The following is a 24,005-nucleotide window of genomic DNA, read 5'->3' as shown; positions in this document are numbered from 1 at the left end:
GGACCACCCGGGACAATGGATCGGATCCCAGCCGGCGACCCAGAACAACGGCGTCGTAGAAGGGGCAGACGGAGCGGTCTTCTGGTCTGGCTCAGTAGACGAGCACATCACCCACCACTCCCTAGTATACTACTCGCCATTGTCCAGTCTCTTGACAACAAGGTAGACGAAATCCGAGCAAGGGTTGCCTTCCAGAGAGACATCAGAAACTGTAACGTTCTTTGTTTCACGGAAACATGGCTCACTGGAGACACACTATCGGAGTGGGTACAAACACCTGGTTTCTTCACTACAAAAGAAAAACCAGCCCCGTCGCTGACCACGTTGTCTTGCTCCCAGACAGACTTAACAACTTCTTTGCTCGCTTTGAGGACAATACAATACAATACGGCCTGCTACCAAAACCTGTGGGCTCTCCTTCACTGCAGCCAACATGAGTAGAACATTTAAACGTGTTAAACCTCACAGGGCTGCAGGCCCAGACGGCATCCCCAGCCGCGCCCTCAGAGCATGCGCAGACCAGCTGCCTGGTGTGTTTACGGACATATTCAATCAATCCTTATCCCAGTCTGCTGTTCCCACGTGCTTCAAGAGGGCCACCATTGTTCCTGTTCCCAAGAAAGCTAAGGTAACTGAGCTAAATGACTACTGCCCCGTAGCGCTCACTTCCGTCATCATGAAGTACTTTGAGAGACTAGTCAAGGACCATATCACTGCCACCTGTCACCCTAGACTCACTCCAAATTTGCTTACCTCCCCAATAGGTCCACAGATGACGCAATCACACTGCACACTGCCCTATCCCATATGGACAAGAGAAATACCTGTAAGAATGCTGTTCATCGATTACAGCTCAGCATTTAACACCATTAGTACCCTCCAAACTCGTCATTAAGCTTGAGACCCTGGGTCTCGACCCCGCCCTGTGCAACTGGGTCCTGGACTTCCTGACGGGCCGCCTCCAGGTGTTGAGGGTAGGTAACAACATCTCCACCCCACTGATCATCAACACTGGGGCCCCACAAGGGTGCGTTCTGAGCCCTCTCCTGTACTCCCTGGTCACCCACGACTGCGTGGCCATGCACACCTCCAACTCAATCATCAAGTTTGCAGACGACACTACTGTGGTATGCTTGATTACCAACGACGAGATGGCCTACAGGGAGGAGGTGAGGGCCCTCGGAGTGTGGTGTCAGGACAATAACCTCACACTCAATGTCAACAAAACAAAGGAGATGATCGTGGACTTCAGGAAACAGCAGAGGGAGCAGCCCCCTATCCAAATTGACGGGACAGTAGTGGAGAAGGTTGAAAGTTTTAAGTTCCTCGGCGTAAACATCACGGACAAACTGAAATGGTCCACCCACACAGACAGCGTGGTGAAGAAGGCACCGCAGCGCCTCTTCAACCTCAGGAGGCTGAAGAAATTTGGCTTGTCACCAAAAACACTCACAAACTTTTACAGATGAACAATTGAGAGCATCCTGTCGGGCTGTATCAGCGCCTGGTACGGCCCATAACCGTAAGGCTCTCCAGAGGGTAGTGAGGTCTGCACGACGCATCACCAGGGGCAAACTACCTGCCCTCCAGGACACCTACACCAACAGATGTCACAGGATGGCCATAAAGATCATCAAGGACAACAACCACCCGAGCCACTGCCTGTTCACCCCGCTATCATCCAGAAGGCGAGGTCAGTACTGGTGCATCAAAGCTGGGACCGAGAGACTGAAAAAAACAGCTTCTATCTCAAGGCCACCAGACTGTTAAACAGCCATCACTAGCATTGAGTGGCTGTTGCCATGCCCTACATTACTCTTCTCATATGTACATACTGTACTCTATATCATCTACTGCATCTTTATGTAATACATGTATCACTAGCCACTTCAAACTATGCTACTTTGTTTACATACCCTACATTACTCATCTCATATGTATATATTGTACACGATACCATCTACAGCATCTTGCCTATGCCGTTCTGTACCATCACTCATTCATATATTTTTATGTACATATTCTGATTCATTCCTTTACACTTGTGTGTTTTAAGGTATTGAAATTGTTAGGTTAGATTACTTGTTAGATATTACTGCATGGTCGGAACTAGAAGCACAAGCATTTCGCTACACTCACATTAACTGATTCATTAATCTGCTATCCATGTGTATGTGACAAATACAATTTGATTTGATCTCTTTGTCCTGCCTGTGACATCGTGTCACAAAAATTCCTATCAATCATTGTTGATTGACCACACAGTATTCATTTCGACACATCTTTATACAAAACTGATCTCCACTATAAAAAGCGTCTAGACATTTTCTCATAGTTCTTTTAGACTAACATTTAGTTTTCAACAGAGGTGATTTGTATAAACCTTGTCTGTCTCTCTGACATTTGCAACATTGTTTTAATATTTAAATTAGATCTCCAGCTGTCCCATAGTAATGAACATGTCGGGAGGAGACAGACAGGGCAGCGTTTCTCAGCCAGTCATAATCATGAATCAGCTAGCATCATTTTATAGATATATACCAAGACATGTCAATTGAAAAAAGGTAAAACGAAACTAAGTGTCGCTAGTTTGCAGTCAGAAGACTCGATGCTGTAATCGCTGCCAAAGGTGCTTCAACAAAGTAAAAGGGTTTAACTATTTATGTAAACGTGATATCAGTTTTTCATTTTTTTGTAAATTTGCAAGAATGTCTAAAAACCTGATTTTGCTTTGTCATTATGTGGTATTGTGTGTAGATTTATGAGGGGGGAAAAAACAATTTAATACATTTTAGAACAAGGCTGTAATGTAACAAAATGCGTAAAAAGTCCAGGGGTCTGAATACTTTCTAAATGCTCTGTATATCTGGTGGAAGGATGACATAGTCTGAAGCAATTCATCAAAATAATTTAAAAAAATGAAAATGTCAATCATTATCTGAATATGTTGGTAACCCGTTGTATAGGTGATAATGCCCTTGAAGCCGGTGTTTGGAGGACATATTGGCAGTTTGCTGACCCTCAACGCTGTGCCAATATATCACCCCAAAACACTGGCTTCGAGGGCGTTCTCATTGAAATATCACACAGCTGTTTTTTAATATTAAATGTCTCAAGTGTTCCACGTGGATGCTCTGTCTCACGTTAAGTCACTGTTACGTAAAAACGCCACGTGGACACAGCTAACTAATCTATGGGACAGTTATCAAACCCCAGAAAAAAAGTCTGGCTAGACAGGCTCAGTGAATGTGTATGGGGTGAATGGGTTTGAGGAGACACTATAGTGGGACAGCAGGCCAGATAAACCCCTACTCTAGTGGGGGGGGGACCTCAACTAAACACCATCCTGCTAAAGTCTCCCTACCAGTAGCAGCGCTGCACACCACAGGAAGCTGGTGGCCCCTTAATTGGGGAGAGCGGGCTCGAGTTAATGACAGGAGCGGGATAGGTGGAACGGTATCATTCCATTTGGGCCCTTCCTGGTCACCGTTATGAATCTTTCTCCCCTCAGCAGCCTCCTGTGGTCCACTCAGGAAATGGCTGCCCCTGGTCCTCTCAGGAAATGGCTGCCCCTGGTCCTCTCAGGAAATGGCTGCCCCTGGTCCTCTCAGGAAATGGCTTCCCCTGGTCCTCTCAGGAAATGGCTTCCCCTGGTCCTCTCAGGAAATGGCTTCCCCTGGTCCTCTCATGAAATGTCTGCCTCTGGTCCTCTCAGGAAATGGCTGCCCCTGGCCTTGAACATGTGGTCCTCTCAGGAAATGGCTGCCCCTGGTCCTCTCAGGAAATGGCTTACCCTGGTCCTCTCAGGAAATGGCTTCCCCTGGCCTTGAACATGTGGTCCTCTCAGGAAATGGCTGCCCCTGGCTTTGAACATGTGGTCCTCTCAGGAAATGGCTGCCCCTGGCTTTGAACGTGTGGTCCTCTCAGGAAATGGCTGTCCCTGGCGTTGAACATGTGGTCCTCTCAGGAAATGGCTGTCCCTGGCTTTGAACATGTGGTCCTCTCAGGAAATGGCTGCCCCTGGTCCTCTCAGGAAATGGCTGTCCCTGGCTTTGAGCATGTGGTCCTCTCAGGAAATGGCTGTCCCTGGCCTTGAGCATGTGGTCCTCCCAGGAAATGGCTTCCCCTGGCCTTGAACATGTGGTCCTCTCAGGAAATGGCTGTCTCTGGCGTTGAACATGTGGTCCTCTCAGGAAATGGCTTCCCCTGGCCTTGAGCATGTGGTCCTCTCAGGAAATGGCTTCCCCTGGCCTTGAGCATGTGGTCCTCTCAGGAAATGGCTTCCCCTGGCCTTGAACATGTGGTCCTCTCAGGAAATGGCCATCCCTGGCGTTGAACATGTGGTCCTCTCAGGAAATGGCTGTCCCTGGCTTTGAACATGTGGTCCTCTCAGGAAATGGCTGCCCCTGGTCCTCTCAGGAAATGGCTGTCCCTGGCTTTGAGCATGTGGTCCTCTCAGGAAATGGCTGTCCCTGGCCTTGAGCATGTGGTCCTCTCAGGAAATGGCTTCCCCTGGCCTTGAACATGTGGTCCTCTCAGGAAATGGCTGTCCCTGGCGTTGTACATGTGGTCCTCTCAGGAAATGGCTGTCCCTGGCTTTGAACATGTGGTCCTCTCAGGAAATGGCTGTCCCTGGCTTTGAACATGTGGTCCTCTCAGGAAATGGCTGCCCCTGGTCCTCTCAGGAAATGGCTGTCCCTGGCTTTGAGCATGTGGTCCTCTCAGGAAATGGCTTTCCCTGGCTTTGAACATGTGGTCCTCTCAGGAAATGGCTGTCCCTGGCTTTGAGTATGTGGTCCTCTCAGGAAATGGCTGTCCCTGGCTTTGAGCATGTGGTCCTCTCAGGAAATGGCTGTCCCTGGCTTTGAACATGTGGTCCTCTCAGGAAATGGCTGTCCCTGGCTTTGAACATGTGGTCCTCTCAGGAAATGGCTGTCCCTGGCCTTGAGCATGTGGTCCTCAGACAACGATGAGCAAAACAAACTGTAAAACAAAACAAATGCTACAAATACATATAATTGATATTGTACTAGCTTGTTGCTGTCTGAGATGTTGAAACTGGGTTTATAATACCTTGTCTAAAGGAACTGTACATACAGTATACATACAGGTTACATTCCCTCAGTCAGGTGCAGTACAGAAGAAGACAAGTCGTGAGTCATTGGATATCATTTCATTTATTTACTTTTTTTTTAATACAAAATAATAATTAGGAAATTAAGCTGAATATCACAATCACTAGTACAGTGCCAAAGAGAGGCGAGACAGTCAAACAACGATATTCTCTAAAAACCTCTTAGGAGCTGACCAATGTTCTGGTGTGTTGTTCAAACTCCTTTCAAACCAACCAATCAGAGCATTGCCGATCTGGTTTTCCATATTCCTGAATCCTTGTGATGGATGCCTCCAATCAAAAGTCTGTTCTCTTTGTTGCTATGGAAGCTGGAAGTTTTATTTTATTTTTTACCTTGTTCAGTATCCTGGACTGTTTTCATAGGATAAGATGTCTGCAGCAAAGTTTCATGGACCATAATGCCCAGCAAATCAGGAAGCGGTCCCACATGTTCAACTGTCACTCCGTTTTTGTTCTTGAGTGACACTTCATTCCATTGTGTTACCACAGAAACACTCACGTTCTACTCCCCTGAGATCAGAGGGTACTTTGACTTTCTAAATGTTTTGTTTTTGACCAAACACAGACCATTTCAATTTCTTCTAGGAAACAGAATTTACAGTGATATAAAATATACATACTGCTTAAAAAATTAAGTAAACCTGCCTGTGTAAATGTTGTCTTAATAACTGACTTATATAACAAGCATTTGTTTTAAGTGAAAAAAATATATGCAGAAAAACAAAACAATTTACAACAATCCCTGGTTAATCAGAGAAAACCTCCCAACAGAGAAAAATAACCAAGGGGTCCCCCTCTCTCCCTGTGAAATGAATCCTCCCAACAGGAACTAGAACTGTACAGGAGAAACCATTCTATCCCAAAACGGGAGTAGACTTGGTGTGAAATAAAGTGGCCATTTTGTTAACACATTCACACTTTTAACTTTAGTGTGTCTTATTAAAATTAACATGTTCAATAAATACACAAGGAAAAATATATATTGGTGTGTACAATCCAACGGTACACTGATTTTAACAATGTGCTGTGTCCCCCGTGCTTTCAAGGCTTTCTGTCATGACGACGGTCTCTCTGACAACCACTGGTGATGGAACACACAAAGCGGACCGACTGATTGGACCCAGAGTCCAATTGATTTGACCGCCAGCCAATGGGGACACTGACACGGCAGCAGTCCCAGCTAATATAAAAAGAATGCATTTCGATTACCCACAACCACCTGAGAACAAAATGTCTTGAGTCTCTCAGATTAGCATTGGACATTTGGGCCTAGAATTTTGCATCTCTTAAGCATGGAGTCTGTCGACTGGAAGAAACATCCACAATAACTTAAGTGTTCTTGATCCCTCCTCAACCTTTCAGTGGGTCATGTAGGTTTCACCAGCCCTGGCTTTCTTCTCCCCCGTTGGCCAGGTCACTTCCTGCTCCTCTGTTGTCATTTCCTGGTCGTTGCCTTGTGTTTCAGAGTGCGCCGCGTGCCCCTCTTCTCTGCGAGCCTCTCCTCCCTGGTCCACGGTGCTCTCTGGTAAGGGGGAAGACTTGCACCCCATACATGCCTGAGAGGGAGGTGTAGAGGAGGGTTAGCTGACAACCAAAACACTTCCTGTATGATCACATGTGGATGAAACAGGTCATATGGCTGTAGGTCTAAGTTCACATAAAACAAAACAAATAAAGTTACGTTTGTACGAGAGGGGAGGGTGCTTACCGAGATGTTGATGGCGCGGGGCAGGCGCCCGGTACGTATCCAAGGGTGGACCTGGCTCAGTTCTCTCTTCTGGTCCTCAGTGAAGCGGGGCTGGTGTTTGTGCATGGCCCTCAGGGCCTCGCGGTCCTGCCGCAGCACCGTCTCCCTGTCCTTGGTCGGCAGCTGGTACGTCATCATCACCTTGTGGTCGGTGTTGGCCATGAGGAGCCAGATGGGATCCTGCAGGACACACTTAATCAATTGCTCCTCCCCGTCTCCTCCTGCTCTGCTGCCACCTGCTGGCTGCTTGCGGCAGTGGTCGTTCTCTGACGAGTCGATGCTGCCAAAGTACTTGCTGGTGCGGCTACTCCGACTGCGACCTGGGAGAAGACGATAGAATAAGTTGTTATAGGTCAGACCGGAACCCGCTGGAGTTTTTAGTGTGAACAGTATTTCCTAGTGATTGGGGTATTCCCACTTTATGTTTTGAGTGACAGCTAAAAGATCTGACATTTCAAACATTCTAGGTGACATTTACCTAGCGATGTCGGCAATAATAAAATGCCATGTGAATGTCACCGTGTTCTGTTCCATTTGCCAGGTCAGGCAGTATTGAGGGGGGTTACTCACTAGTTCCACTGCCTGAGGAGCTGCAGCCGTTGGACACAGTGCCCAAGGAGTCAGAACCCGACCCAGAGGACGCGGAGCCTGAGCGGGAGTCCTCTTGCAGGAGCAGGTCCAGTAGGTCACTGGGGGTGGATTCACCATCCTGGTTGGAATCATTGGCCTAAAGAGAGAGAGGAGAGAGAGAGAGATATGAGTTATAATACCTTAGCTGGAAGTATTAAGTTCAAACTATAATGAATTCAATGTACATTCAGAGATGACATCTTTTCAACTCACGTTCTCCTTGGAGTCATCTGGCGATCTCCCCCTAGTCCCTTGTGAGGGGATCGTGGCCTGTTGCGCGGAAGCAGCCAGCGCCGTGGCGACCTCCAGCCGGTTGCTAGGCGACTCCTCCACAAGCTGCAGCAGGTTGAGCGGGGAGGAGCAGCGAGAGTGGAAGAGGGGCGACTCTGCACAATCCTGGTCGACTGGTACTTGACTATACGACTGAGGGGTGCTGGACCCAGAGGCTGGCCGTTGGGTCTGGATAGGCATGGCAGTTTGCATGAGCGAGGGCATCGTAGGCATGGGGCATGGCATGACGTTGGTACCGGGGAAGGGGAAACCAGCCCCGGGGTTGAAGAACTGCTGCGGGCCGGGGGTAACCATGGCGGCTCCCGGCTGGGGCGTGAGGCTTCCCATTGTGTTCATGGCTGTGGTCATCTGGGAGAGGTTGGGGTGAAGTTGTGGGAACATGTAGTTGGGCAGCACCAGGGCCATCATAGGAGGCACCATCTGGTTCTGTATGGGCTGGGAGAGAGGAGGGTAGATGGGGTACAGGGGGAGCGTACCCGAGGGGTAGGGCACAGAGGGCAGGCTGGCCTGGGATCCTACAGAGACGGGCCAGGAGGATGTGGTGGGAGGCCCCAGGGGCATCACTGGGATGGTGTAGGTGGAGCTGGGGGGGGAATTCATGGGGACGACGTTGGGGCTCCGGAGGGGTCCAGTCAGGCCTAAAGCCAGAGGGCCCCTCTGTTCTGAGGACTCCTGCTTCTTCAGCCTCTTGGCTCCACGGCGACCACTGCTGCCTTCAGCTGCAGGGTAGTCAGGGGAACACGCTCCTGAGGGAGACAGAGACAGAGAGAGACAGAGAGAGAGAGAGAGAGACAGAGAGACAAAGAGAGACAGAGAGACAGAGACAAAGAGAGAGAGACGGAGAGACAAGAGACAAAGAGAGAGAGATCCATAAGTTAAAGTTTCAGTGCTGTTGGCCCGAGTTAAAAAATAATAATCTAGTTGATGAAAAGAGTGTTGTTGAGAAATGCATGTTTACTTCTGCGGCGGGGGTTGGTGTTGGGGAGCGGGCAACGCAGAGCAGAGGATGGAGAAATCACCCTCAGCTGGCTCAGGTCACTGAAACGACAGAGGAAGGCTTGCTCCTCCTGCTGCGTGTGAGCAGAGAGCACCTCCTTGGTCAGGCCACCTCCTCTCCGGCTGGATGGAGAGGTTGTTTTGGGCGGTGGAGGGTTAATGATGGCGGTGGGTGGAGACCTGGTCGTGGTGGGAGTGGCTGGCGTAGGAGTGGGAGGAGCATTTTCCATGACAACGTCTGTGTAGGAGAAAGAGAGGAGAAAGAGAAGGAGAAAGAGAGAGAGGAGAAAGAGAGGAAAGAGAAGGAGAAAGAGAGAGAGAGAAGAGAAGGAGAAAGAGAAAGGGAGGAGAAAGAGAGGAGAAAGAGAAGGAGAAAGAGAAGGAGAAAGAAAGGAGAAAGAGAAAGAGAGGAGAAAGAGAAGAGAAAGAGAAAGGGAGGAGAAAGAGAAGGAGAAAGAGAAGGAGGAGAAAGAGAAAGAAAGAAAGGGAGAAAGAGAAGAGAAAGAGAAGGAGAAAGAGAAAGAGAAGGAGAAAGAGAAAGGAAGGAGAAAGAGAAGGAGAAAGAGAAAGGGGAGAAAGAGAAGGAGAAAGAGAAGGAGAAAGAGAAAGAGAGGAGAAAGAGAAGGAGAAAGAGAAGGAGGAGACATTATAGACAGTTTGAGAAAAACACTTAACAAGAGGAAAGGCTGGACTCGGCGGCTTGAGAGAGCGAGAAACAAAGAGGTCATGGAGAAAGAAAGAAACAAGCTATAAAAAACTAGATGGGGGAGAGATAGATGGAAACAAAATAACCACAAAAGACAAGACAGAGCGACGACAGGCAACTACGAGTTACTATCAAGTAACTGTGAGAGATTCCACGGACAGACACTGGTGGCAGAGAGAGACTCCCGTGACAGACCACTAGTGTGATAGGAGTGGTATAGTAGACAGACCACTACTACAGTCCAGGCCAGGAGACAAGCGTGTCTTTCCCACCTGACTCGGGGGGCTTCTTGTCTCCCACGTGGACGATGGTACTGCTGAAGCTGCACTGAGAGGTGACTGAGGCTACACTCCTCGCCTTGTGGCTGTGCATGGCCAGGGGGGGTACCCCCGCTGAGTCCCCAACCAGGGTGACTGAGGTAGCTGGACCACCTGTAGCACCACACACACACACACATGCAGCAACAAGCACCCAACACACACAGACGAACGGACAGGCCTAGGTGAGTCAATCGTACTGATTGCTCTCGTGGTAAAACCCCGCCCCCTCCCCAGTTCAGCGTGTCACAACAAGCAGGCCTTTATAGAATAGACAAAGTTATCATGAAGAGTCCCCTCGCTCTCACTCACTCTCTCTTTCACACTCGTGTGTCGGTTTCTCCTGTGGACTGCAGTGACCAGAGGTCGAGTCCAAATCTAATATACCTGTAGGGTAACCTGGTGAACAGCATCTATCTAATATACCTGTAGGGTAACCTGGTGAACAGCATCTATCTAATATACCTGTAGGGTAACCTGGTGAACAGCATCTATCTAATATACCTGTAGGGTAACCTGGTGAACAGCATCTATCTAATATACCTGTAGGGTAACCTGGTGAACAGCATCTATCTAATATACCTGTAGGGTAACCTGGTGAACAGCATCTATCTAATATACCTGTAGGGTAACCTGGTGAACAGCATCTATCTATCTAATATACCTGTAGGGTAACCTGGTGAACAGCATCTATCTAATATACCTGTAGGGTAACCTGGTGTACAGCATCTATCTGAAGGGTGAATGTACCTGTATGGTAACCTGGTGAACAGCATCTATCTGAAGGGTGAATATACCTGTAGGGTAACCTGGTGAACAGCATCTATCTAATATACCTGTAGGGTAACCTGGTGTACAGCATCTATCTAATATACCTGTAGGGTAACCTGGTGTACAGCATCTATCTATCTAATATACCTGTAGGGTAACCTGGTGTACAGCATCTTCTAATGTACCTGTAGGGTAACCTGGTGAACAGCATCTATCTATCTAATATACCTGTATGGTAACCTGGTGAACAGCATCTATCTGAAGGGTGAATGTACCTGTATGGTAACCTGGTGAACAGCATCTATCTGAAGGGTGAATGTACCTGTATGGTAACCTGGTGTACAGCATCTATCTGAAGGGTGAATGTACCTGTATGGTAACCTGGTGAACAGCATCTATCTGAAGGGTGAATGTACCTGTAGGGTAACCTGGTGTACAGCATCTTTCTGAATAATGTACCTGTAGGTAACCTGGTGAACAGCATCTATCTGAAGGGTGATGTACCTGTAGGGTAACCTGGTGAACAGCATCTTTCTAAGGGTGAATGTACCTTTATGAACTGGTGAACAGCATCTATCTGAAGGGTGAATGTACCTGTATGGTAACCTGGTGAACAGCATCTATCTGAAGGGTGAATGTATTATTAACCTGGTGAACAGCATCTATCTGAAGGGTGAATGTACCTGTAGGGTAACCTGGTGTACAGCATCTTTCTAATGTACCTGTAGGGTAACCTGGTGAACAGCATCTATCTGAAGGGTGAATGTACCTGTATGGTAACCTGGTGAACAGCATCTATCTGAAGGGTGAATGTACCTGTATGGTAACCTGGTGAACAGCATCTATCTGAAGGGTGAATGTACCTGTATGGTAACCTGGTGAACAGCATCTATCTGAAGGGTGAATGTACCTGTATGGTAACCTGGTGAACAGCATCTATCTGAAGGGTGAATGTACCTGTATGGTAACCTGGTGAACAGCATCTATCTGAAGGGTGAATGTACCTGTATGGTAACCTGGTGAACAGCATCTATCTGAAGGGTGAATGTACCTGTATGGTAACCTGGTGAACAGCATCTATCTGAAGGGTGAATGTACCTGTAAACCTGGTGATCTATCTGAAGGGTGAATGTACCTATGGTAACCTGTATCTATCTGAAGGTAATGTACCTGTGGTAACCAGCATCTATCTGAAGGGTGAATGTACCTGTATGGTAACCTGGTGAACAGCATCTATCTGAAGGGTGAATGTACCTGTATGGTAACCTGGTGTACAGCATCTATCTAATGTACCTGTAGGGTAACCTGGTGAACAGCATCTATCTATCTAATATACCTGTATGGTAACCTGGTGAACAGCATCTATCTGAAGGGTGAATATACCTGTAGGGTAACCTGGTGAACAGCATCTATCTGAAGGGTGAATATACCTGTATGGTAACCTGGTGAACAGCATCTATCTGAAGGGTGAATATACCTGTATGGTAACCTGGTGAACAGCATATATCTGAAGGGTGACTATACCTGTAGGGTAACCTGGTGAACAGCATCTATCTGAAGGGTGAATGTACCTTTTTCATTCCCAGCGGTTTCCTGTTGTTTCTCTTCGTCCGATGCGGACGTGGCAGAGGACGAGCCAAACTTCCTCTTAACGTTACAGCCGTCCAAGAACCTGGGAGGGGAAGAGGAAGTGACAACATAAGTTCACTTTATGAAGTGCACTTGATTTCAATTTAGGATTCAAACTATGAATAAAATCACTATTAAAACCACCACTATTCCCAGTAAAATGACTATTAAAACCACCCCTATTCCCAGTAAAATCACTATTAAAACCACCCCTATTCCCAGTAAAATCACTATTAAAACCACCCCTATTCCCAGTAAAATGACTATTAAAACCACCCCTATTCCCAGTAAAATGACTATTAAAACCACCCCTATTCCCAGTAAAATGACTATTAAAACCACCCCTATATACCTAATGATGCTGTCCAGACAGTTAATCTGTTGGTAGCTGTAGGCACTGGGGGGCTCCTCCTTCATCAGCTGCTGGGTGTTAAACACCAGGGGTTTGGATGGACACGCCACCTCCGGGATCAGACTCTTGATGGGCTCCACTTCTCCAGTGGCCCGGAGCGCTGTGACAGCGTGTCGCCGGGACAGGGCTCGGTTGTGAGAGTTGATAAAGACCTGCTGCCCGCTGGTCTTGACCATGTACACGTCCTTACAGATCTGCTGGAACGTCATCTGAGTGAACAACGACGCTCAACAGTCAGTGTGTGAATATATGGGGTGGTCGGTAGCCTATCGGTTAAGAGCATTGGGCCAGTAACCAAAAGGTTGCTGGTTGAATCCCAGAGCCAACTAGGTGAAAAATCTTTCGATGTACCCTTGAGCAAGGCACTCAACTACAATTACGTCTGTAAGTCATTCTGAAGAAGAGTCCTCTAAATGACTAACATGATAAATATGAAGACCTCTGTGTGCGTGTATAGGCTTTTGGAGTGTCTTCATTCCACTCACCGGTTTGTGCAGCGCGACCACGGCTGCCTCCATGGCCTCCATGGCGTTGGTGGACTTGCTGTCGGAGGCGGAGGAGGCCGTGCGTCGGTACTGCTGCTCGTGGGAGCAGGATCCATTTGAGGCCAGGCTGCTGTAGCCCTGCGACCCTCCACTGTGGACAGGCTTCACCAGGAGACGGTGGATCTGCTCGCTCAGCTGCACGATCTCTGGGGCCACGGGGCGGCCCTCACAGCCCCGCAGAGGGGTGAACACGTCCTCGTTCAAGGGGCTGGTTCGGACTTTGTGGCGGCCCACGATGAAGGCCACCTTCCTGCTCCAGGGGTTGATGAAGGAGGACCAGCTAGTGTCGATGGTCACGTACTCCCCACTGCGGGCACACATCCTCATGGGAGAACTGTCAAAGGGCTGGCCTGCAGACTGGAGGACTGGAAGATGGAAGGAAAAGAGGTTAGAATGGAAGACCACTAAGCTTTACAGAGACAGAGAGTGAGAAAGAGAGACAGAGAGAGAAAGAGAGAGTGAGAGAGTGCGAAAGACAGAGAGAGAAAGACAGAGAGAGTGTGAGAAAGACAGAGAGAGTGTGAGAAAGACAGAGAGAGTGTGAGAAAGACAGAGAGAGTGTGAGAAAGACAGAGAGAGTGTGAGAAAGACCGAGAGTGTGAGAAAGACCGAGAGTGTGAGAAAGACCGAGAGTGTGAGAAAGACCGAGAGTGTGAGAAAGACCGAGAGTGTGAGAAAGACCGAGAGTGAGAGGACAGAATGAGACTAAAATAGTAAAATAAGATTGAAAGATGTGGAGGAAGACAGACAATAAAAGGTGTACTTACTCTTCCTATGTATGGCCACCATGATCGGTCTGTCCTCTGGGTGGAGGTAGAGAAGTACAGGGCTTCCCACCAGGTCCTGGGGAAGGTAGCCCAACAACGGCACAGCCCTTTCATCTACTTCCTGGAAGAGACAGCTGGGAGTGTGACTGGTGGAAAAGATCCGCTTGTCAGCAGGGATCCTGGGAGCTTCGTATCCGGACTGTACCCGCTCAGCGATGAGCAGACAGCAGGGCTGGGGGTCTGCCGTGTCCAAGTCCCTCAGGGTTAGCTGATAGGGGGTCATGCGGAAGGGGTAGTATTTGATCTCGCCTCCCTGCGCCCGGTCGGCACTGATGCGACAGAACATCGACTTCCCCTGGGTGCAGTCTGTCAGTGGGGACACAGAGCCCATGCAGGTGGCCCAGGCGGGCAGGTGGCAGGGGGCGGTGCTGCTGTAGAAGGTGCTGACGTCTTGGGGAGCCAGCAGTTCGGAGAAGATGGCCCCCTGGAGCCTCTCTGGCTTGCAGCGCAGCAGGGATGAGCCCTGGGGGGAGATGTACACCACTTTGCCTGTCAGGAAGGACACCGCCATGGAAAAGGTGTCCTGGAGGGAGGAGGAGAAGAGAAGGGAGAGGAAGAGTGTGAGTCAGGAATGATTGCTTGCGTACTGTACTGAGTGAGTCGACTGCATTACAAAACGTAACTTTCAAAAACAAAGTGAAATACGTGTGTGAAATGCTTAGTCATTGTTTGGAGGATGTCGACGTACTGTATTTTTGAGGGTGTACTCTGAGGCAATGTTGTCCAGCTCCTCTGTGGTATATACAGACAGATCCAGGCTGCAGCCGTGACACTCCTCCACGCCCCACTGGTGGTAGTACTCCTGGTTGGCTCGCACCTGCTTCACACAGTTCAGGGCGTACTGGAGGGCGTCCAGGGTGCTGGAGCGACCTTTGCCCTTGCACTCGGCCGGCAGGCGAACCTTGAGCTCCTTCAGGGCTTTCAGCATCTCCTTCTGGGTCTGGACGCGGGCCGTCTGGTGCTGCTCGTTGCTGCTGCAGCCGGAGGTGGAAGGAGGGTCCTGCTCTGAGCTGACTGACAGCAGGCTGTAGGCCAGAGAGCTGCTAGGGGGAGACTGGCTCTGGGACTGAGAGCTCTTGTTGCTCTCTGTGTTCTCCAGCATCATGCCCGAGTCTTTCTGGCTGGAGGAACAGTGGGAACTTCTGGATTGGTGTCCCCTGGACCCGCCCCCTCCCTCACTCGACTCCCTTTCCCCGTCATCTGAGCTAGGACCCCTCTGGTCCCCCCCAGACGAGCCACCGGAGCCGGATCCACTTGGAGAGGATCCTCGCACCCGATTGGCCAAGTCCGAAGTTCCCGATTGGCTGCCGTGGTTGTTGTTGCTGCCGGGGGAGTTCAATCCTGTTCCCGCCTCCTCCTCTTCTTCAATGGTGCTTCCCACTCGCCCCCAAGTGTCATCGCCAGGGGTGGAGTTTGAGTCGTCGTAACTCATAATAGGGATGAGGCTGGTTAGGCTTGGTTGAGACAAAGCTCTCACCAAGTGTAATGTAAGATAATTCTAGAAAAATTCTCTTTTCCAGTTGATTAGGTGGGACTAGCGTGACTGCAGTTGTGTATCGTGGTTGGTTTATTGGTTGATAAAACACTAAGGAGAGAAAACATTGTTTCTCCTGAAAATGTTGAAAAAAAAAAGTAATATTGGTTTGCGCTGAAACCCTCCGGTCAAGTGCTTAAGGGCGAGGGATCCACCTGCAGAAGGGAGAGATAATATTCTGCTAACAAAGTAGACCAACGTGACTCTCCCAGATGGACTGATCGAGAGATGCTGCTGCTTTCGCTCAAGAAAAGACTGGGAAACAGAAAAATAACTGGTCGCTACTTCTCCCTTGGCGGCTCCCCTGCTCTGTGTCGTGTTGTTGTTACTCTCTGTGCTACAGGCCACCTGGTGAGGAGAAGGAGAAAAGAAACAGGTTAGACTTCATAGTGTGGTCTTCTTTTCTCTCAAGATAGGATTAGTCTGATGTATTGAAGATGGTCTATGCATTCTGTCAACCTTAGACTGCTTTGTACCAGTACAATATTATATTGCCTTGTCCAAACTGCAGTACAGTGGGCTTTGTGGGAGGTTTGGCCTGCAGAGAGAGATTATATATATATATATATATATATATAAATAAGTGAGGGGGTCTCCTAGTCAATACTTACGGTGGCAACTCCATAAATCTTTGATAGTGTCTATAAAAAACAATATACCCAAGCTCCTTTGGTGTACCAGGGGGCTCCAAAGAGGCTTTCAAGACCTCAAATGGAGGCCACCTTTTCAGTTAAAAGCCAAAGGGAATATCAAATAAACCTACGAGAGGACACCACTGCAGACAGCTGACTTGTACTGTGGACACACACACAATACCTTTCTATTAAATGTGATGATCATTTTGTGCCTCCTTCTGTCCATCTCCCCATTTGTCCATCTGTGTGGGTACAACAGTCCCCAACTACCCCGGAGTCTCTGTCAGCTGGTCTGTCTTTGACTAAGAACAGCATGCAGTTTGGTCCATCTGTGTGGGTACAACAGTCCCCAACTACCCCGGAGTCTCTGTCAGCTGGTCTGTCTTTGACTAAGAACAGCATGCAGTTTGGTCCATCTGTGTGGGTACAACAGTCCCCGACTACCCCGGAGTCTCTGTCAGCTGGTCTGTCTTTGACTAAGAACAGCATGCAGTTTGGTCCATCTGTGTGGGTACAACAGTCCCCGACTACCCCGGAGTCTCTGTCAGCTGGTCTGTCTTTGACTAAGAACAGCATGCAGTTTGAGCTGGTTCCTAGCTGCCCAGCATGGATGAGTCTGGCTGTGTGTGATTGCGTGTTGTTGTGTGATTGTGTGTGGCTGCGTGTGATTGCGTGTTGTTGTGTGTGGCTGTGTGTGATTGGCTGTGTGCACACATGTGACCAGCACTCAACTGTCAGTCCATGTCCCAGACAACCGGTGCCAAACCAGGCCTCCCTCTAGCTTACAATAGAAAGACCCCCATCTGTAGTCCATCTTCAGTCAGTCTGCACACCGGGGAACAGATATCAATTGCTGCCAGCCAACTTGTAAGTTCATCTATCGTCATTGGTAACCTAATTCTCTTGCAGGACAGGTTAAAGTCTTAGTCTGTTCAACTAAGATCATCACTCTCCCAGGGTCGGTGCCATAAAGATCGGCGGTTATTCCTGAATGGTCCTTCACCGGGAGCATTGGCAGGCCGGTCCCCTACGCAGGGAATGTTCCTTCTCTAGTTATTCTCCAGAAACCTCTCCCTTAAATCCCAGAAATCCTCAGAACTAGAAGCCCAATGCTGATACACATTTGCCATTCCTTCTCCTCTCTCTCCCTCTCTCACTTTCTCTTTCGGGCCAACATCAAGTGGCCTATAATTGGTGTGACGCAGGTAGTGTCGACAGCAGCCAGGTTTAAACCAAGCAGAGTACGGTCACCGAAGAGCCTTCTTAGGTCTCGGGAGTCTGAGTGAAGGGGCTCAGAAAGAAGCTGATGACCCGGGAAGGATAAGCCTAAATTAGTAAATGCGTGTGTTGAGTGACAAGGCCGGACGTGATTAAAAACTTGAAAAACAACAACAAGAAAAGAACATCACCTTGGATCACCGGTACATGGTAAACATCATCTTATAAAAGTGAATGGAAGGAGATTGAATGAGTCAACTCATACCAACTTGATGGTGTCAACAATAGTCATGTTGGACCAAACCCTGGGTCACCATATGGGGAGGCAGGTAGCCTAGTGGTTAGAGTGTAGGGGCGGCAGGTAGCCTAGTGGTTAGAGTGTAGGGGCGGCAGGTAGACTAGTGGTTAGAGTGTAGGGGCGGCAGGTAGCCTAGTGGTTAGAGTGTAGGGGAGGCAGGTAGCCTAGTGGTTAGAGTGTAGGGGCGGCAGGTAGCCTAGTGGTTAGAGTGTAGGGGCGGCAGGTAGCCTAGTGGTTAGAGTGTAGGGGCGGCAGGTAGCCTAGTGGTTAGAGTGTAGGGGCGGCAGGTAGCCTAGTGGTTAGAGTGTAGGGGGGCAAGTAGCCTAGTGGTTAGAGTGTAGAGGGAGCAGGTAGCCTAGTGGTTAGAGTGTAGAGGCGGCAGGGTAGCCTAGTGGTTAGAGTGTAGGGGCGGCAGGTAGCCTAGTGGTTAGAGTGTAGGGGAGGCAGGTAGCCTAGTGGTTAGAGTGTAGGGGCGGCAGGTAGCCTAGTGGTTAGAGTGTAGGGGCGGCAGGTAGCCTAGTGGTTAGAGTGTAGGGGCGGCAGGTAGCCTAGTGGTTAGAGTGTAGGGGCGGCAGGTAGCCTAGTGGTTAGAGTGTAGGGGGGCAAGTAGCCTAGTGGTTAGAGTGTAGAGGGAGCAGGTAGCCTAGTGGTTAGAGTGTAGAGGCGGCAGGGTAGCCTAGTGGTTAGAGTGTAGAGGCGGCAGGGTAGCCTAGTGGTTAGAGTGTAGGGGCGGCAGGTAGCCTAGTGGTTAGAGTGTAGGGGAGGCAGGTAGCCTAGTGGTTAGAGTGTAGGGGGGGCAGGTAGCCTAGTGGTTAGAGTGTAGGGGGGGCAGGTAGCCTAGTGGTTAGAGCATTGGGCCAGTAACCGAAAGGTTGCTAGATCAAATCCCTGTGCTGACAAGGTAAAAAATATGTAATTCTTCCCCTGAACAAGGCAGTTAACCCACTGTTCCTAGGCTGTAAATGATCATTTGTTCTTAACCGACTTGCCTAGTTAAAATGTAAAACGCTGTTGGTCTGGGTGGCAGACAGAACCTTTCTATGACACAACACATCCTGTGCCTCAAATGGGAGATGGATAGAGCCATGCATACTTCCCAGGTTGGCTAACTGTTCCCAGGCTACAGAGGGCAGGCCCAACCGCTCATGTCTGAAGCAGCCAGTCGTGCAGTCCCAATACCCCACTCACCTACCCTAACCCCAACAGGGTCATAATAACTCAGTATTATTAGGATGATATTATCTATGTGCCCTAACGGTGCCTGGCATTTTCCATGGAGTTACGGTGTGGTCTATCCCAACTGGATCCAAGCTATAAAAATAAAAAAAAGCTTTTCTCTGAATGAAGAAATATTGGCAGAAAATATATTGCCCGTTCAAAGCTGTGTAATAATGACAGGAAGTCCGAGAAGGAGTGCGTCAGAGTGGGGAACTGGGAAAACGTTGGCATTGTGCCACTCTAATACAACAACATTGCAGTATTGTGTCCACAAATACAATTTCTCAAAATAAGTGGCCAGTTCCTGCTTACACACGAAGGAAACTACATAGTAGTTTAACACACATGCTTTGTTCAAATAACTGTCCCCTTCCCTACAGACCCAGTTTTATGGTTGTAGCCTGACAAAAGCACTTACAACTGTGGTCTATTCCAGTTATGTAGTAAACCATTAGGAACTGAAGTCTATGTGCCCACCAGCTGCCCTGACATGTTTGGTTTCAATTACCCAAATATTTTTTAGGGTTAATTTTACCACTTTTTTTTTTTTTTTTAAACATTTAACAGCAGGACAACAGCCTAGATTCTTGTACAGAATCTGAAAGATAGGAAACATCGTCCCATATTGAGAAATGCATGCATTACAGAGCATCACTCTAACTATAATACATCTAGAGATTGCAAATAAATATAATTCCTACCGCAATGTGCAGATGGGTTACAGAGACGTCGATGAATCAGAAACGTGTGTACAGTTATATTCTACTAATGTTGCTAAGATGTGGCATAGAAGATAGCATCGCATGTGGCTCAAAACGATTAAGTTTGGCATGATCACGTGAGCAATTTATTCACGGTTGTCGGTTGAGGCGGGCGGGTCCGTTGGTGTCTCTATGAGCGCATGTAAATTCTGTTCCTTGCCTATAACTCCCAGAGAGTGGAGTGAGTTATTAGTGGCACGTCAGCGCTCCCTTCTGCTGCTCCGTTTAAAACACATGATGCACGTGTACTCGGCTGTGCTTTACCCGAGCCTCGCAGGCTGCTCATTGGACAGAGCGCCCAGCCAATGACAGATAACTTAGTACTGTGCATGTTTCTCACAGTCACCGCGCCACTTCTGATGAAAAACCAAATGTCCTGCTAAGAGTCCATTTTTTTTTAAATTACTGATTTAAAATAGTCTTTCCCACAGTAGTGATAAACATATTTATTGAGGGGAAAAAAAACAACACGAATTATGCAATAAAAATGAGTCGAGTTTTTTAAAATTTATTTTCGACAGGGCCTAAAATAAATAAAATAAAAATGGAGCTCCCACATGGAAATATCCTGATATTACATCAAAATTGTCACAATGTGACAACAGGTTACATACCCCTCCCTCACAAACGTTAGGAGACGAACCTCGTCAATGGAACAGATGCAACCCCAGGAGAAGACGTCACATACAACGAATAGGCTATTAAGTCAGGGCTGAGCCGACCATTTCTTAGCAGGCAAAATCCATTTAAAGTCGCAGTCTGAGCCATATTTAGTAGGCCAACCTATAAGACTGAATGACCCAGTACTGACGAGTACGTCAAATCTATACATTTCAGCAGGGATAGTAATTTTGTGTGCCATCACACTGTAATTACAGGAGCCATAGATATTATGGCATTATCATTTAAGCTATACCTGAGTGTTGCTGCTTTCGTAGACTCTGCATCACAACCACGAGTCATCAAATACTACAACTAAATAATGGATTAAAAAACAGCCACCAAAACAGATGAGCCCGAGACATGACTGTACATTTCAAATCACTGAATCAATACGTTTCAAGCAACAGGAGGAGTCGAAGCTGACCGAGACATAGGCTCATCAGCACCGACACTTCATGTAAATGAAATATGCCCAAGCAAACTAAAGACATCCAATGACCATTAGAGGACAGTGCTCAATAGAAACTGTAAATGTCCCAAAATGTTCAAGCTCATGAGAAAACTGTCAAAGCCATTTCCAAAAGATGATTTATATTCAAAACATTTGCATATTATGGGTAACTATGACCGTTTCTAAGGGTAACTATGGATTGGCCGACTTTTCCCACTTGAGCCATTATCACGCATCAAATGCTTTACTTGAGAGCCACCGTGAAGCTGTTAGTTACCTTAGAAACGGTCATAGTTACCCTTAGAAACGGTCATAGTTACCCTTAGAAACGGTCATAGTTACCCTTAGAAACGGTCATAGTTACCCTTAGAAACGGTCATAGTTACCCTTAGAAACGGTCATAGTTACCCTTAGAAACGGTCTCTTACAGTGTGACCCGACAGCAAAATTGGTGGACTTACTCGACTATTGTGATAAGACATGATCTGTAAAAGGATATTGCACAGTGGCCTTACAGTTGTTGAAACAGTTGAATGAGCTGGTTATGACCCCCACAACCCTGGAGAAACTGTGGACGCAACAAGTACAAGAAAAGTACATGTTTACAATCTAGAAAGTTTTCCTCAACCTCTACACCAGTCAGTCACTTCACTGATATGCAACCTAACTACTAAACTTTCAAATTAATCTCCCAGCATGCTTTGTTAGCCAGGTGGCTAACTGTCTACCAGTGACTTGTTGATGCCATGCAAGAAACAACCACAGGGCGCAATGCAGTAATGGATGTGAACCAACTGGTTTGGTGTAAAATATCACGTGAGAAAGCAGGTACACCGGGAAGGACCATTGTTGTTTACGCCCAATGAATTACACACCTCTCTGGGGTAAACCAAACGTATTCCTCTAGGATAACATGCCGTTTCTTAGAAGAGGCCACCAATAGTGACCCGTCTAGAAAACACATCCAAAGCTCTAATGAAATCTTCAGCCCAGCTCCATCCACACATTCACTGTCTCACCGGGAGAGGTGCATGGCATTTACTGCACGGCTGTTGTAGCCATTGGCAACGAGGACACTGTTTCTAAAGGATTATTATTAAATAAAATAAAAACTGAGACAGAGATCAGGTAGCCTAGTGGTTAGAGTGTTGGACTAGTAACCGAAAGGTTGCTAGATCAAATCCCCAAGATGACAAGGTAAAAATTTGTCGTTCTGCCTCTGAACAAGGCAGTTAACCCACTGTTCCCCTTAGGCTGTCATTGAAAATAAGAATCTTAACTAATTTACCTACTTAAATGTAAAAAAAATAATATAAAAGAATAGCTGACTCCCGAGTCAAAGCAGTGTACGAGTCCTTGGCTCTCTCCCTGTCGCCCCTCCCTCTAGCGATCTGCTGTGTCTAGTCTTGTTTTGGGGTGTCCTCTTTTGGCCAAGTCAGGCCAGTACTTTTCGGGTTAGGCTAACGACCGTTTGTTTCAAAGTGCTGAGTGTTATTTTTAATCTAATCTGTTCTGATGTGTCTTTATGGCCACAATTAGAATATTTTTATATTTTTAATCCCAGGCACCGTCCCCCGCAGGAGGCCTTTTGGTAGACCGTCATTGTAAATAAGAATTTCTCCCTGACCGATTTACCAAAAATAAAATCAACAGGGCACAGCCCCTATTCTGCATCTGATATTCCACCTCTCCCTTTGTAATTCCTTGTCTCTCTTCCTGATTGGCTGGCATGTTCACGAATAGCTACAGTAAACTATCTTGCAAGGGAAAATGTAATACAGTAACAAGATAACGTTTACAATAAAGTTATACATCACATTCGAACAGATCCTATCACCATAACTAGTTAGAACATTCCTATTATTTTGTGTCAGTCGAAATCACACGTCAACGAGCCAAAAGCAGCAAAGCCTTCATTGCTCAGTGGATATATTTGAGCCAGCGTGGTCATATTAGCTGCCAGGTGATCTTTAGATACAGTTTTTTTTACCATACAACTAAGTAATCAACATGTCTTTGTCACATGCTTTGTTAAACAGCTGGTGTTGACTAACAGTTGAATGCGTTTTACTGGCCCTTCTCATCAATGCAGACAGAAAAACAGAGAAATAATAGAAAAATAATAACACGAGGAATAGATACACATTGTGCGACTAACACATATATATATATATATGGAAAGGTATCAATTATCTACAAAAATTGTAAATAAACCAGAAAATGCGACATAGTTAGTTGACTAACGTTCTATTCACACACCACTCCAAAAGCGCAAATACTGTTATTGTTAAAATAAAAATATTCTCACCTTTAATTTCTCTTGATTCGATACTGTTCTCGAATAGTCCTTGTAAATAAGTAATGTCTTAATTCAAAAAGGTATGGACCATAGAGATACTGGACTTCTCTCCCCTTCTTCGTTTCAGTTCTGTCGTACCACACACACAAGTCGCTTCGCCCATGTCAGTCTACACGCATAGGTACACGTGCCCTGTATCGGTCCCACGGTTTGTTCTATTGAACAAACTCATTGGCTCCCCGTTAGCAAATACCCTGCCCAGTTACACCCAGGAATGCTCCCATTGGTCGAGGAGAGCGGCGCTTGCCACACGGGACTCTGCTATGCTCAACTCGCACGTTGCATCGTGCATGCTCTCCGAAACTCAAAACAGACTTGTAGATAAAAACAAATAAACATTTTTTAACCATTATTAACTAGCCAAGTCGGTTTAAGAACAGATTATCATTTACAATGGCTGCCCAGTGCTCTCACTGTACTTCTAGGGACCAAACTGTCAGTGTACACAACATCATCAACAACGACAACACAACTGTTATTAATCCTGTTGAATGCAATCCTGTAATAAATCATTTACTGATAAAGCTTCGTATACTGAGTAGTAAACTGGGACCGTAAAAACAGTGGCATTGTAATTTGTTAACCTCTATTTTCTTTTTGCACGTGAGCCGCTATACAATTATTTGCAGCTGCTGGAAAGATTTCCATGCACAAAGCAACGTGCCTCTCTCTGCAAGACTAGCACGGTGACGATGAATGTTCTCCCAACCCAACTCGAAAATCACGCGGCTGGCTGGGTGGTTGAGAGAGACATGGTATTTCTGGTAAACAGTCTTCAAAACTAGGGCAGTGCGAAATGTGACCGTGAATTAGAACTCTACAGAATAGCCCCAATGCCCTGATCGGGGCACTGATATGAGGTC

General features: G+C 47.3%; 1 protein-coding gene and 1 long non-coding RNA gene across 7 annotated transcripts; both read right to left on the bottom strand.

The window, feature by feature from the left end:
* Positions 1 to 5,158: 5,158 nt before the first annotated feature.
* per1b (period circadian clock 1b) lies at positions 5,159 to 23,250 on the bottom strand. 4 transcript variants are annotated; one of them, XM_046329722.1, is made up of 12 exons: positions 23,092 to 23,250; positions 14,694 to 15,887; positions 13,946 to 14,528; positions 13,119 to 13,543; positions 12,574 to 12,827; positions 12,164 to 12,264; positions 9,777 to 9,935; positions 8,761 to 9,036; positions 7,725 to 8,548; positions 7,452 to 7,608; positions 6,843 to 7,201; positions 5,159 to 6,690 (listed from the first exon to the last, which is right to left on the bottom strand). In XM_046329722.1, exons 2-12 carry the CDS (start codon positions 15,435 to 15,437, stop codon positions 6,493 to 6,495), a joined length of 4,080 nt encoding a protein of 1,359 aa, XP_046185678.1. In that variant the 5' UTR covers positions 15,438 to 15,887; positions 23,092 to 23,250; the 3' UTR covers positions 5,159 to 6,492. The 4 variants fall into 4 exon arrangements, with proteins under 4 accessions (XP_046185678.1, XP_046185676.1, XP_046185677.1 ...); XM_046329720.1 differs by having other exon boundaries at positions 12,574 to 12,842; positions 23,092 to 23,249; XM_046329721.1 differs by lacking the exon at positions 23,092 to 23,250 and adding an exon at positions 19,610 to 19,888 and having other exon boundaries at positions 12,574 to 12,842.
* On the bottom strand, positions 10,992 to 12,117 carry LOC124014569. 3 transcript variants are annotated; one of them, XR_006835037.1, is made up of 3 exons: positions 11,847 to 12,117; positions 11,241 to 11,690; positions 10,992 to 11,020 (listed from the first exon to the last, which is right to left on the bottom strand). It is a non-coding gene; the product is annotated as an uncharacterized LOC124014569 (long non-coding RNA). The 3 variants fall into 3 exon arrangements; XR_006835039.1 differs by lacking the exon at positions 10,992 to 11,020 and adding an exon at positions 11,091 to 11,108; XR_006835038.1 differs by lacking the exon at positions 10,992 to 11,020 and adding an exon at positions 11,152 to 11,198.
* Positions 23,251 to 24,005: the final 755 nt, after the last annotated feature.

The sequence above is a fragment of the Oncorhynchus gorbuscha genome, linkage group LG25 (genome assembly GCF_021184085.1).
Source record: "Oncorhynchus gorbuscha isolate QuinsamMale2020 ecotype Even-year linkage group LG25, OgorEven_v1.0, whole genome shotgun sequence".
Taxonomy (NCBI): domain Eukaryota; kingdom Metazoa; phylum Chordata; class Actinopteri; order Salmoniformes; family Salmonidae; genus Oncorhynchus; species Oncorhynchus gorbuscha.
Note: the sequence above shows the minus strand (reverse complement) of the source record. Positions and strands in the feature narration are given on the sequence as shown.

Coding starts and splice junctions, on each gene's coding strand:
- per1b (XM_046329720.1), bottom strand. CDS start 15,437: ATGAGTTACGACGACTCAAACTCCACCCCTGGCGATGACACTTGGGGG. Junction 13,544..13,945: donor GGTGGCCATACATAGGAAGA/GTAAGTACACCT, acceptor TCCATCTTCCAG/TCCTCCAGTCTGCAGGCCAG. Junction 7,609..7,724: donor CAGATGACTCCAAGGAGAAC/GTGAGTTGAAAA, acceptor CTCTCTCTTTAG/GCCAATGATTCCAACCAGGA.